General features: G+C 40.6%; 1 protein-coding gene across 1 annotated transcript; it reads left to right on the plus strand.

Moving 5' to 3' along the window:
- The first annotated feature begins 1898 nt into the window (after positions 1 to 1898).
- On the plus strand, positions 1899 to 6835 carry LOC112266643 (cellular retinoic acid-binding protein 2). Its single transcript, XM_024444308.2, has 4 exons — positions 1899 to 2298; positions 5639 to 5817; positions 6199 to 6315; positions 6431 to 6835. Exons 1-4 carry the CDS (start codon positions 2181 to 2183, stop codon positions 6479 to 6481), a joined length of 465 nt encoding a protein of 154 aa, XP_024300076.1. The 5' UTR covers positions 1899 to 2180; the 3' UTR covers positions 6482 to 6835.
- Positions 6836 to 15588: the final 8753 nt, after the last annotated feature.

The raw sequence follows: 15588 nt of genomic DNA on the forward strand, positions 1-15588 counted from the left end.
CCTGTAAAATGAGACAACATTCAGGGGAAACATGAACAATCAAGAGTTTGAAATGATACCAGTCGTCATAACAACAATGACTAGACGTCCTCACATTTCCCTTTTACCAGAGGACCTTCTCCTTTCTCTAATTTCTCAGCTGGGCCTCTTAGCTTCATAGACTGTGTCCAAAGGGCTGTGGTTAAAAGTAGTGCACTATGTGATTTCAGGCTCAACAGTATTCTTCAGGTAGAGATAAAAGGGGGGTGCTTACATCTCATTTGAATTCTAATAATATGTTATTGAGCTGCTCTAATGGGTAATCAGAAGTATATTACATGGGCATGGGGGATGTTTACTAGAATATTTACCACTAGAATATTCTGCAAACAACATAGCCACATGTTTTGGGTTTAATTGTTTTGGTTGGTTGAATATACAGTGTTAGGTTTCCAGGGGTATCAGTTTTGATGCAGACTTGTTGAAATGTTCTTGGCAGGAGGGAGAGGAAGAGAAGAGGAGAGGGAGAGGGGTTGTAAAGAGGTTGTGGAGGAGAAGGAACCAGTGGGACAGAATTGGTTGGTAATTATCTCTTGACATTTAGAGAGAGAAGTGGGTGTCTCATAATTACCTCTGGACATTTGGATAGGGATGGGGTGGGGGGTGAGAGAGAAGAAAACACCATTGTATATACAACCTATATTTATCTTTATTTATTTTCCCTTTTGTACTTTAACTATTTGCACACATCATTACAACACTGTATATAGACATAAAATGACATTCGAAATGTCTTTATTCTTTTGGATTTTTTGTGAGTGTAATGTTTACAAATATTTATAAAAAATGTTTTTATTATTATTTATATTTAAATCAGTAAAAGGGAGTGAAGGACTTGTACCGCGTTGGCTCTATATTGCATAAACATTTTTGAGAATATTATTTTTTGATTGATTTATTGATCTATTGTCAATATAAAAAAATTCTAATGTGCTCATTGATAAGAGCCAGTACATGATAGGAAATATCCTCATATGGATGATTACCATGGGTCATTGATTGACATCACCCAACTCCGGATTTCTTATCTTGGTGTCATCTCATTGCCCTCTACACTTCTCTCCTCTTTCTACAGAAGCTAACCCAACCCAGGAGCTAACCCAACCCAATCCATCTGATTTCACATTCCAAAATCTTAATCTTCTTTAGGATGGGATTGTCACGACTTCCACCGAAATCGTTTCCTCTCCTTGTTCGGGTGGCAGTCGGCGTCACCGGTCTTCTAGGCATTGTCGGTCCACTTTTCATTTTCCATTTGTTTGTCTTGTTTTCCTACACACCTGGTTTCCAATTCCCTCATTAATTGTTGTGTATTTAACCCTCTGTTCCCCCCATGTCTTTGTGTGGAATTGTTTGTTGTAAGTGCTTGTACGCTATGTTTACTGGTGCGCGTCGGGTTTTTGTACCCATATTCTGTTGTATTTTTATGCAGTTGGGTTTTGGATTAAACTGCTCCAGCTACTACCTAGTTCTGCTCTCCTGCATCTGACCTCCCTGCCACCAGTTACGCACCCCTTTACAGGGATCCTCTTTAACTAACTTGTCATTTTCAATAGGAGCTACTATATTCCTTTCTTATCTCATTACATTGCCCAAATTCTTGATTTGAGGTCCACAACCAGCATTTTGTTTGGCAATAAAAGCCCACTCTATTGAACTTGCACAATATAAAAGGTTACAACTACTAAAAATGTATGTAACCTAGCTTACAAAAAGCAATATTGTAAAATGTAATAGTAATAGATCTAGCGTCTACATATTTCAGTAGGCTATTTTACGTTAATATACAGTCAAAATTCGAGATTCTTCCACCAATGCTTGAGAAGAAGGAACAGGCACCTGGGTGGAGCGTGCTCATTGGTTCCATGGTCTTTGGTTCCATGGTGGGATTCTTGCTATTCTTGCTTGTTTGGCGTCGCGTTTACGCCAAACAAGACATGAGCCAAAAAAGGGAGTGTGCCGACCAGATTGAATCAACCTCTGAATGAGAGAGAGAGGAGGCAGAGGGAGCAAACAGAGAGCACCCAGCAACAGTGCCCAATCTGAGAGACAAAACACAGAAGAATCAGAAGAGCTGCAAACAGTTTATTTTATGGGTCTGCAGAGAACAAAATAATCATGTTGACTATCTTTTTTCTGCAATGATCGACTACTATAACAAACTATTTACACCGGAAATGGACCGTAAAGTTGCAAACTTCTCTGGGTTGTGGAAAATGAAGACTTCTGAAAACTTTGAAGAACTCCTGAAAGCGCTGGGTGAGTATTTTCACACAGCCACGGGAAGTAGGGGTGCTGAGAGTGCTGCAGAACCCCCTGAAAATTCGGAATTAGGCCTAAAAATATAAATAAAAATGAAATGTGTTATTAAAAAATAAAATAAAAATCACAAAAGTAGTGCACTGGGCCTTTTAGTAGTATTAGCAGACCGATATAAAAAAAACATTTAGCATCTGGCTTTGGCAAAAAAGGTAGTTGTATAATTAAGGACAGTATCTTGCAGGATTCAATAGCTGGAATTGTCAGAGTTGTTTCCCTGTCCCTTTCTCTGCGATTATCATTTAATGGAATCCAGAAAGAACAAAACCCTGTCCTCAAACATTTACATCAAAAGGTGCAAAGACACAAAATATCCACATCAGATTAAATATTTTTCTTGACCAAATAACATGGAAAACAACCACTTTTTGTGCAGTATTAATTTACCATCCTTAGAAACCACTTAATGGAATTGTACTGTACATTACTGTATTGTACAAAGGTCATCTAGCCTTGTACCTGTATACTTTCCATCACAATGAGGAAAAACACTGCACAAAACAGTAACTGAGTACATTGAGACATGAAGTGGTTTGTGATGATGTGGCTCAGTTGGTAGAGCATGGTGCTTGCAATGCTAGGAGTGTGGGTCCAATGGGGGACCAGTATGAAAAAGTATGAAAATGTATGCACTCACTACTGTAAATTGCTCTGGATAAGAGTGTCTACTGAAAAGGAATTAATCCACCATTTCAGTTTTCACATAGAAATAAGTTTCATTTGCAACATATTTCAAGAAAATTGAAAACATACACTACCGTTCAAAAGTTTGGGGTCACTTAGAAATGCCCTTGTTTTTGAGAGAAAAGCACATTTTTTGTCCATTAAAATAACATCAAATTGATCAGAAATACAGTGTAGACATTGTTAATGTTGTAAATGACTATTGTAGCTGGAAACGGCAGATTTTGTATGGAATATCTACATGGGCGTACAGAAGCCCATTATCAGCAACCATCACTCCTGTGTTCCAATGACACGTTGTGTTAGCTATTCCAAGTTTATAATTTAAAAGGCTAATTGATCATTAGAAAACCCTTTTTCAATTATGTTAGCATAGCTGAAAACTGATTAAAGAAGCAATAAAACTGGCCTTCTTTAGACTAGGTGAGTATCTGGAGCATCAGATATTCACCTAGTCTGAAGTCTTAATTTTCCACATCCCAGAGAAAATAGCTTTTCTTTCAAAAACAAGGACATTTCTAAGTGACTCCAAACTTTTGAACGGTAGTGTATATCAAGCAGTGGCGTCTCCTCGGAGAAGGAAGGGGAGGACCATCCTCCTCAGTGAATTTCATAAAAATAAAACATTTACATTTTTTTTAACTGTCCTAAATATAATTACGGCACCAAATAATTGATTAAAACACACTATGTTGCAAAGAAGGTCTACAGCACTCCTACAGCACGCCTCAACAGCACTCCTCAACAGCTCTCTGTAGGGTAGCAACATGGTGTAGCCGGAGGACAACTACCTTCTGTCCTCCATAGACTTACACAGTAATTGTGGCAACTTTCGGAGGACGTCCTCCAACCTATCAGAGCTCTTGCAGCATGAACTGACATGTTGTCTACCCAATCAAAAGATCAGAGAATTAATCTAGTACTGAAACACTAGCTGGCTATGTCTATCCAACACAACCCCGGAACTCTTCCAAGTCAAGGTAAGCCTTTGGTTTTACAAATTTATTGCCACGGGCCCGTTGATTCTGTTGAAAAACGTTTCTTAAACAGAACTAAACAGAACAAAACAGGGATAAACATACCCGATAGAAACTATTGTTTGCAACTGTTGGAGTAATGATTACACCCACTATCAGCTAGATGCAGGCAAGAATGTGCAAGGCGGTATTGAATGTCACTGTCTGTCACATCAAATTTGTCTCTCGACCTGTGTGCACCTACGTTGTAAACTTTCATTCATAGGCTAGGTTGTAGCAACCTCATGATGGGTATCGGGAAAATTTGAGTTTCATGTTGTAGCCTGACGTCATCAGTGCGGGCAAAATACAAATTCTGCATCCTCACCCTCAAACTACTTCCCGCGGCTATATATTTTCATACTATTTGAACCTGGACATAGCATTTTGGTTATTACAACTAACATTGGAATGTATTAATGCAACCGATCGAGAAATATGTTTGTAGTAGACATGTCTGTAAATATATCGACTCTTTGATGTAGACTCAGATCATCATACATTCTGCAAATCACAGTTACACTTATTAATGCATTTGACCTTTTTTCAATCTATGGAGTCCTAGCCTTTGTCAAGGATATGTCAAAAATGTGTCAAAAATGTTGCAAAAAGGAGCAAAGGCACGAAAAGACCAAAGCGTCCTGAGAAGCATCCTACTCTGGGCTATGGGTTGAAATGTTAAACCAACTTGGTCTGTGGCCACAGACACCACTCAAGTGTTTCTACTTCTCTGTGCACATGTTTGGTTTTAATGGGGAATTCATTCATTATTATTTCCAAAAATGTTCTTGCTTGATGTATTGTTTTAAAAGTCCTTTGTTCCCCTTTTTGAGGCACCCATCCACCTACACATTCAGTCACCTAAACACACACACACACACACACAGAGAAAGGCCAGAGGAGGGCCAGTCAGTGCCATCTATTAAAATGTAAAGACAAATAGCCCGTGGAGGAATGTTATATTTTCCCTCATTTCAAACCCAAACCTCATGAGATTGTAGTTAAAGCCAGTATAAACGGAACTAAACCCTGAAATGGGCCCCCTCAGTCAGCCAGTAGTGAGACTAACATTCCCTCAGTACCCTGGGACTCCTCAACTAACTCGCTCCAGGGGTTTCTCTGTGGGCAACAGAAATATTTCCCTTCAAAGATACATTTCGCTCCAATGAGAAGGTTTGTCTGATTTTTATTTAAGGATAAGAATTTTACTTTGAATAGGCGAGAGGAATGAAAGTCAGTCTGATGTAACATACTGTTATTTGTATGTCAGGTCTACCCTAATCATCCCTTGAAGTTGAATGAATGAGAGCTCTGTCTGAGATCAAACCCTCCCTCTCCGCTGATGTCGTTCCCACTAACCATAAATCAATGGTTATGAATGATGGGTGTGATATGGCTTTTCATCACAATGGATGCATCCCAAATGGAACCATATTCCCTATATAATGCACTACTTTTCAAAAGCCCCATAGGGCCCTGTTCAAAATTAGTGCACTATGGAGTGAATAGGGTGCCATTTAGGACACACCCAAGGTCTCCATTCTCAATCTACATGATACCTTATTGATCCCTATGACCAGGCGTGAACGTGTTTGTCAGGAAGATAGCCGTGGCTGCAGCCTCCAGACCTGCAGTAGAGATCACCCAGCAGGGAGAGAGCCTCTCCATCCAGACCTCCACCAGCGTACGCACCACCCATGTCTCCTTCACCGTGGGACAGCCCTTCAATGAGGACACAGTGGACGGACGCCCTTGCACCGTAACACTCCATTTCCACATTCTTCATCTCTACATGTGTTGCATGAAATATTTTGGTTATTACAGTATGTGCATATTTTGCCAGGACTCAGTGTATGGAATCATGGGTCTGTATAAGCATGTGGGGGAAAAAATCAATGTGTAACTTGATATTTGTTCTATGTGATGGTTTAGTATTCTCATTTTCTTTATGGTTTGTGGAGGGCAGCAAACATAACGCCTAACAGACTTGAAGAAGCAGTAACATGCCGCAACAGTACTTAGTACCAAATGAGAAGCCTCAGAGTCACACACAGATCTACTGTGTTTATCTAACCACTTCACTACAACATGCAGTGTCACTTATTAAATCCTTGCATGGCCTTCTTCTTATGTCCTCCAGAGTACCCCTCGCTGGGAGACAGATAGCAAGATCAGCTGTGAGCAGACCTTGCAGAAAGGGGAGGGCCCTAAGACTGCCTGGACCCGTGAAGTGACCAATGATGGTGAACTCATTTTGGTAAAGCATACATTTTTATTGCCTACAAACAGTGATCCTTTAACTGTGTTTGGTGGGAAAGTATGTGTTTGATATATCTGAGTTTTGTATTCATTTTGTTGTCATTTTCTTTCAGACAATGAGCGCTGGGGATGTTGTTTGCACCAGAGTATATCAACGAGAATGAAAGACTTAAGACTGTCAAACATTTCCATTTTTCTTACTTCTACCTGCTCCTTTTGCTTATTTAATCTTCCAGTCATTCAGATTGTGGTTAACAAGACGTCAGTTGTATGTGTTTTGTCAGACAGAGTTAGATTGTTGTGAAAGCCTTGTGCCAGTTTATTTTCATGTATAATGTTCTCGTAATAGCATGTAATGGCTTTGTAACGTTATCATTGTTCTTCCACAACTAAAGCTGTATTTATTCTCAGTATACCGCATGAAAACCCTATCTGTATTTTTCTTCAAAATGTCTTACCGAAGCAACTGTAAACCATCCTCAAACAGTGTTGTTAAAATTGACCATGTATTTCCAAAACCTGATTTTATTAGCTTTGTGAAACGGATTTAAACCAAGACCTTGTCCCTCACCGCTGTTCTGGCTTTCTCTCTCCATACCTCCTACTTCTCCTTTCCCCCTGCCTATGATCTTTGTATGCATCCCTCCCTTTTTTTCGTCCCTCTCGGCAACTTGCCACCTCTCCTTCTCTCCTCCACACCCTTTCCTCTCAATCCTCCTTGTCCTCTATGTGCTCTCTTTCCTCATCCCTCACCATTTGTCCATTTAGAATTTTAAAACTCCCAAAGAGAATCCATATTTTATGAACACCACTGTGTCTGAAAGACATTTGGCAAGAACAAGGGGAAAAACTGGGAGTGGTAGGGAAAGAGTGAGTGAGGGACTATAAGAAAACCATTTCATATTGAGAACGGTACTATTTCCTCAGCTTTCCTCCCCAGCTGTACCTAATTACAGTATGAGCTCAATAAAAGGTTCCCCACCCCCTCTTCCCTGTCCTCGGCCAGCACCCATTTACAAAGGGTAAAATTACTGCCTCTGATTTGTGTGAGGACACTTTGCTCTCCCACACACCTCTGAACTGGACAGCCAAAACAAAATACAGTCACACCTAAATTAGCACTCATACTTGGGAGGACGGATGCTGTTAGAAAATAATGGATTGAGGAATGGATTGAACAGACTCCAGAATCCAGCTTGCTGTGAAATACAGTGCAGGGTCGTTCATGCACTTCCCGAGGAGAGAGAGCACTTACTCGATCAATAGGAAGTGATTTTGCTGTCCAGATTAGCAGACTGTGTGCTAAGGGTCCCAAAAGTAGTGCACTATGTAGGGAATAGAGTACCATTTTGGAACCAGAAATTGCCCAGTTCACTCAATCTCTCCTCATTACCGAGGTCACTTTCCACACAACGATTGTGTCAGCTCATTCCATAGGCTATGATGTCATGGGGCCACAAATCTCTTGATTCGCCATGGAATGCAGTGGTTTTAAGACCAGGCTGGAGGCACCCGACTCCAAGGCTGCATCCCAAATAGCACTCTATTCCCTAGTAGCGCACTACTTTTGACTAACTCCATAGGCTCTGGTCAATAGTAGTGCACCATATAGGGAGTAGGGTGCCATTTGGGATAGGTCCCAACTCTAGACAAGCCATCTGGACCACTCATACAGACTATTACAAATGAATCACTATGGACAAACACAGAGGTACTGGATATTAACATGGGAGCAGACTCAAACAAGCAATTACAGATCTAACGCTGTAAATCTGTGTCCAAAGTAGCACCCTATTCCCTACATAATGCATTACTTTTAACTAAACCCACTGGGCACAGACGTAAATTCAACGTCTATTCCATTTTGATCCAACATCATTTCAATGAAATGATGTTGAAACAACTTTGATTCAACCAGTGTGCCCAGTGGGAAGCCTTATGGGCCCTGGTCAAAAGTAGTGCACTAAATAGGGAATAGGGCAGTAGTGGGTAAAATCACTGGGGAAGCCAAGCCAGGGAAAAAAAAGCCATATTACAACCTATGTGTTGTGATAATTGCGTTGTTTGCTTTATAACCTGTTAGTTCATATGCCTTGACACCGTGATATATAGGCCTAAGGCCGAGACCATAAGAAGACACAGTGGCAGAACAAATTCAGCCACAACTTTGTTTCATCACAAAACCGGAGAGCAACATCAGTCCGGTGAAGTCCACAAAACATATTGCATGTAACAAACAGTTACATGACCTACAGTATGGTCAAGCAAGTTAATGTTTCAGACATTTTCGGACTACAAAACTACTATTGATTTAGAACCACGGAGAGTTAACGAAAGTCACAAAGAAAAAACTGGCAGTGCCTCAACTATTCCAGCACCATTTCAACATTATCTAATCACCTATGCTTAGTCTAATACAGTGACAACTAAAATATACCAAAAACTATTTAGTTCAATCAGCATAAGCTAAACATGATGTAGCTGTCCATGGTGATGCTTTATGTATGTATGTATGTATGTATGTATGTATGTATGTATGTATGTATGTATGTATGTATGTGTGTGTGTGTGCAAGTGGAAAAACATGTTGACTCACCCCACAAAATGCCAATGCCATCCTCTTTCATGTTGTCTAAATGGTCTCGGATTCTCTAATACACGCTTTTAGTTTTTGTTGTCTTCGGCTACCTGGCTAAAATGATAGCTCCCTAGTAAATTAGTGAACAGGCCAGCTATTTAACATTAGCCTAATGTTGAATTTCCATCCTCTAAAGCCAGGGGCACAATGTATGAATTTATGGTTGGATCAAAATCATCGTTATAATCATTGGCCAGTGCGGAGAATTAAGTAAAATTTCAAGTCCAAAACCCTATCTCCATCCATGGCTAATTTAGGAAAGGGACAATTTTAGCTCGCTAGCTAGCCACCGGAGGACAAGGACACAATAGGATGCAACAATTCAGTTTTTTCTGTCAATGACGTTTGGCACAATGTGATGTGATTGGTCTGAAGCCAAATCCAAACTGCCTCCCCTTGACTTTTATTTGGCGCGCCAGGACAATTCACAACTGAATTCACTCAGATTAGCTCAACGCTGATGGGCTATTATTTTATATATTTGTTTTATCAAGGGAGGCCAAATGCTCACTGGCTTCCCTTGCATTCAATGTTACGGGCGGCAACAATGTCATACTCTTTTTGACCAGCAGGATGGGCTACACATACAGAGACAGCTTTTTTGATCGCTTGGATGCTTTCACTGGTGAGATACAGTGCACTCGGAAAAGTATTCAGACCCCTTGACTTTTTCCACATTTTATTACTTTACAGCCTTATTCTAAAATGGATTAAAGAAAAAAATATATCATCAATCTATCTACACACAATACCCCATAAGGGCAAAAATACCCCATAACGGCAAAGCAAAAACATAATTTTTTTGTATTTTTTTTCTGAAATAAAAAAATTACATTTACATAAGTATTCAGACCCTTTACTCAGTACTTTGTTGAAGCACCTTGGGCAGTGAATAGAGCCTCGAGTATTCTTGGGTATGATGCGATAAGCTTAGTACACCTGATTTTGGGGAGTTTCTTCCATTCTTCTCTGCAGATCCTTTCAAGCTCTGTCAGGCTGGATGGGGAGCATCGCTGCAACACTAATTTTCAGGTCTCTCCAGAGATGCTCGATTGGGTGCAAGTCCTGGATATGGCTGGGTCACTCAAGGACATTCAGAGACTTGTTCCGAAGCCTTTACAATGTGAGCTGTCTTGGCTGTGTGCTTAGGCTCGTTGTCCTGTTGGAAGGTGAACCTTTGCCTCAGTCTGAGTTCCTGAGCTCTCTGGAGCAGACTATGCTCTGTTTATCTTTCCCTCGATCCTGACTAGTCTCCCAGTCCCTGCCGCTGAAAAACATCCACACAGCATGATGCTGCCATGACCATAAGGATGGTGCCAGGTTTCCTTCAGACTTGATGCTTGGCATTCAGGCCAAAGATTTCAATCTTGTTTCTCATGGTCTGAGAGTCCTTCAGGTGCCTTTTGGCAAACTCCAAGCGGACAGTCATGTGCCTTTTACTGAGGAGTGGCTTCCGTCTGGCCACTCTACCATAAAATACTGATTAGTGGAGTGCTGCAGAGATGGTTGTCCTTCTGTAAGGTTCTCCCATCTCCAAAGAGTTACACTGTAGCTCTGTCAGAGTGACCATCGGGTTCTTGGTCACCTCCCCAACCAAGACCCTTCTTCCCCAATTGCTCAGTTTAGCCGGGCGGCCAGGTTTAGGAAGAGTCTTGGTGGTTCCAAACTTCTTCCATTTAAGAATGATGGAGGCCACTGTGCTCTTGGGGACCTTCAATGCTGCAGATTTTTTTTGGTACTCTTCCCTAGATCTGTTCCTCAACACAATCCTGTCTCGGAGCTCTACGGACATTTATTTTGACCTCCTGGCTTGGTTTTTGCTCATGCACTGTCAATAGTGGGACCTTATATAGACAGGTGTGTGCCTTTCCAAATCATGTCCAATCAATTGAATTTACCACAGGTGGACTAGAATCAAGTTGTAGAAACATCTCAAGGATGATCAATGGAAACAGGATGCACCTGAGCTCAATTTCGAGTCTCATAGCAAAGTGTCTGAATAGTTAAGTAAATAAGGTATTTTTTTTTATACATTTGCAGTTATGGTGTGTAGATGGATGAGGATTTTTTTTTTTTTTTATCCATTTTAGAATAAGACTGTAACGTATCAAAATGTGGAAAAAGTCAAGGGGTCTGAATACTTTCTGAATGCATTCAGCCTCTTGCGAATCGAAGGAAATTTATGAAACACAAAGTGTTGAAAGATATAAAGTAATGTATGATTTTTTTTCTATTTTTTGGGGTACATTTTTGGGACACTGCCTATGATGTCTTTGCTAGCATTTCTTGACCTGCTGCCACCCTACATAATTTGGTGGAAGCCTTGCATGTACAGTTGAAGTCGGACGTTTACATACACTAGGTTGGAATCATTAAAACTTGTTTTTCAACCACTCCACATTTCTCGTTAACAAACTATAGTTTTGGCAAGTCGGTTAGGACATCTACTTTGTGCATGACACAAGTCATTTTTCCAACAATTGTTAACAGACAGATTATTTCACTTATAACTCACTGTGTCACAATTCCAGTGGTTCAGAAGTTTACATACAATAAATACATTGACTGGGCCTTTAAACAGCTTGGAAAATTCCAGAAAAGTATGTCATGGCTTTAGAAGCTTCTGATAGGCTAATTGACATAATTTGAGTCAATTGGATGTGTACCTGTGGATGTATTTCAAGGCCTGCCTTCAAACTCAGTGCCTCTTTGCTTGACATCATGGGGAAATCAAAAGAAATCAGCCAAGACCTCAGAAAAAAATTGTAGACCTCCACAAGTCTGGTTCATCCTTGGGAGCAAATTCCAAGGAAGAAGCCACTGCTCGAAAAATGTCATAAAAAAGCCAGACTACGGTTTACAACTGCACATGGGGACAAAGATGGTACTTTTTGGAGAAATTGCCTCTGGTCTGATGAAACAAAAATATAACTGTTTGGCCGTAATTACCATTGTTATGTTTAGAGGAAAAAGGGGGAGGCTTGCAAGCCGAAGAACACCATCCCAACCGTGAAGCACGAGGGTGGCAGCATCATGTTGTGGGGGTGCTTTGCTGCAGGAGGGATTGGTGCACTTCACAAAATAGATGGCATCATGGAGGAAGGAAAATTATGTGGATATATTGAAGCAACATCTCAAGAAGGAAGTTAAAGCTTGATCGCAAATGGGTCTTCCAAATGGACAATGAACTGAAACATACTTCCAAAGTTGTGACAAAATGGCTTAAGGACAACAAAGTAAAGGTATTGGAGTGGCCTTCACAAAGCCCTGACCTCAATCCTGTAAAAAATATGTGGGCAGAACTGAAAAAGCGTGTGCGAGCAAGGAGGCCTACAAACCTGACTCAGTTACACCAGCTCTGTCAGGAGGAATGGGCCAAAATTCACCCAACTTATTGTGGGAAGCTTGTGGAAGGCTACCTGAAAAGTTTGACCCAAGTTTAACAATGTAAAGGCAATGCTACTGTCACGCCCTGACCTTAGAGACCCTTTTTATTTCTCTATTTGGTTAGGTCAGGGTGTGATTTGGGTGGGCATTCTAGTTTTTCTATTTCTTTGTTTGCTGGGTATGGTTCCCAGCTGTCTATCGTTGTCTCTGATTGGGGATCATACTTAGGCAGCTTTTTTTCCACCTTTAGTTGTGGGATCTTGTTTGTGTGTAGTTACTTTCTGCACTGCATGTAGCTTCACGGCTAGTTGTAGTTTGTTATTTTTGTTTCGTGTTCATCTAATAAAATCATCTACGCTTACCACTCTGCACCTTGGTCTAATCCATCTCTAAACGATCGTGACAGCTACCAAATACTAATTGAGTGTATGTTAACTTCTGACCCACTGGGAATGTGATGAAAGAAAGAAAAATCTGAAATAAATCATTCTCTCTGCTATTATTCTGACATTTCACATTCTTAAAATAAAGTGGTGATCCTAACTGACCTAAGACAGGGAATTTTTACTAGGATTAAATGTCAGGAATTGTGAAAAACTGAGTTTAAATGTATTTGGTTAAGGTGTATGTAAACTTTCTACTTCAACTGTATACAGATTTGTTCCCAATGCAGCCCATCTGATTCTCCACTGGGTGCCCAATATCAATGGCGCCTATAGGCTATTTAGTGTGGTCTCAATCAAATGATCCATAGCCTATAAGCTATGAAGTGCATGCTCGGAGAAGCACAGAGCAAAGTTATATTTCTAAGATAGCTGCTGGAGTGATGTAAATAAAACTAGGCTGCATTACACGCTCAATGGATATTCCAACCCTGGGCTCCTTCCTGCTCTGCTCTTCCTGATCAAAAACGTGTTTGTATGCTGCTTAATCAATGCCTGTGCTGTGTAGGGGTATGGTGGCAGTTCAGGAGGAGAGTCAAAGCTTTCTTGGCAACAATTTTTGATTAGGCCTGGTTCAAAAAAGGTTACGTTTGAGAAGGAGAACGTAAAGATGATAAGGAGGACCAGAGGTCAACTTTGATAGCTTGCTACTACTATAATTGAATTGATTAAAAAAATGTTTCTTGCCCACGATGTATTTAACAGAGTTTAACTTAACAATAAGCCTGATTCGAGTAACTTACATTGTGGTGCTGAAACTTGATGGAGCAGCCGCGCACAATCAATCGGAAATGGACAGCTCATGGTAGGCTACTGAAGGTGGGCAAATTCGAGTAGGCATAATTCATTTAAACAGTCTTCATTTTAATGAGACTTTACTAACAACAAGAGGGCTTTGTGTTGGAGCCTATTTCTTCCTATTTAAGAAATAAGAGGTAGGCCTACCTGTTTGACAGACGAAATTAGGCTATAGGTTGCTGTATCCATAGATTTGTTGGTAAATTCCTCCACCCACCATGCAATCTTTAAATAGCCTACCTCCGTGTCAGTGAAGGGCTGTTAAATATAACTCGAAATGAGGGGGTATACCATAGGCCTTCCTTTTATTAAAGAAAATGTCAAAAAGCAGATGCCTACCCCTTGTTAGCTTAGAAGATTTTGAAGAAAATAAAATGGATCTGATTATATAAATTGATCTATAACAATGCTTTGGTCAGCAATGCTTTATGCTAGAAACACGGTGTAAAATACCCAGGAAAGACGTGACTCGGATGGATATGGGGATATCATTGTTTAATTTCTTTGATATTCCGAGGCTGACTTTGCTTGGGCAGAAATCAATTGATTAAGCTATTCAATTTCTGTACAATAGAAGATGTTTAAACCCAGACAGCTTATAAGGGCACAAGGCGAGACCTAGATGCAGAATGGTCAGGCAGGCGGGTACAGAGTCCAGAAAACAGGCAAGGGTCAAAACCAGGAGGACTAGTAAAAGAGAATAGAAAGAAGGCAGGAGCACGGGGAAAAACACGCTGGTTGACTTGGAACAAACAAGACCAACTGGCACCGAGAGACAGGAAACAGCGATACACCAGGGATAACAAGTGACACCTGGAGGGGGTGGAGACAATAACAACGACAGGTGAAACTGATCAGGGTGTGACACAGCTTTTAGCGAAACACTTGTGACCTACCCTCATTGGGTTAAGCCATTGAAGAAGAGTAGCCAGCAGTTAAAGCTTACATTTTTTCTGTGTTGGTAGGCCTACTCTGTCTGGGGTGGAAAGGTTGGCCTAACTTATGAAAGTACCATGCTCAGATTCATAATGACGTCTTTAATTATTTGCAAACAGGGACAGTTTAGATGCAAACAAGACACACTGATTTGGCATTGGAGAAATATGTTAAGATGAACACATAGGCATATCTATTTATCCATCCATTGTTAGCCTTTAATTTTGGTAATGTATTAAAAAGAGATTCGGCTAATATGTAGAATTACGTAGAATTGCATGACATTTTTATAAAAAGCTAAAAAGATGATAGTTTCATGCAATGCCTTTATTATATAGGAGATCTTTCCTCCCCTGCTCTTGTCCCCGGCAGAGTATGTGAGCAGAGTTGAGCGGTTGGAAATCCCTCTCATCACTCACGGAGCTGTGCTTAGCTCCAGTGCTCCATGTTTTTACTACCACTCTGATAAAAAAAAGCTCCAAGCTCACAGGAACAATACTCCTGCTCCAAATTTGCTACATTCATTAAAATCACAATTCAAAACGACCCTGTTTAGTATTTTTAAATATTACTATTATACATTTTATACATACAAATTATACCCATCCACAAAAAAAACTTTTTGTGTCGGAGGAAATACAATACACCTGGTGACCGTGTCAGCGTGCCTGGCCTGCCACAGGAGACGTTACAGCGCGATGGGACAAGGACAGCCAAACCCTTCCATAACTAGGACTACGCTGGGCCAATTGTGCGTCAACTCATGGGTCTCCCGGTCGCGTCCTAGCACTGTTCGAACCAGCATCTGTAGCAACGCAGTTTGCACTACGATGCAGTGTCTTAGACCGCTGTGCCACTCGGGAGGCTCCATCCACAAAGTTTTTAATGCTTATCAATTGCCTTGCACAAAGTATCAAAATACTAAAATACTACACAGGACTCTTAAAGAATTTCATTTAAATGTTAATTGTATTTTTTGATCACAGAAACAATGAGAAAATATGTAAAAATTAATTATGAAATGTTAAGCCCGGGTAATCATCTGCCAGAGAGTAGCCCCAATTCACCC

This window comes from Oncorhynchus tshawytscha, linkage group LG13 (assembly GCF_018296145.1).
Source record: "Oncorhynchus tshawytscha isolate Ot180627B linkage group LG13, Otsh_v2.0, whole genome shotgun sequence".
In the NCBI taxonomy this organism is placed as follows: Eukaryota; Metazoa; Chordata; class Actinopteri; order Salmoniformes; family Salmonidae; genus Oncorhynchus; species Oncorhynchus tshawytscha.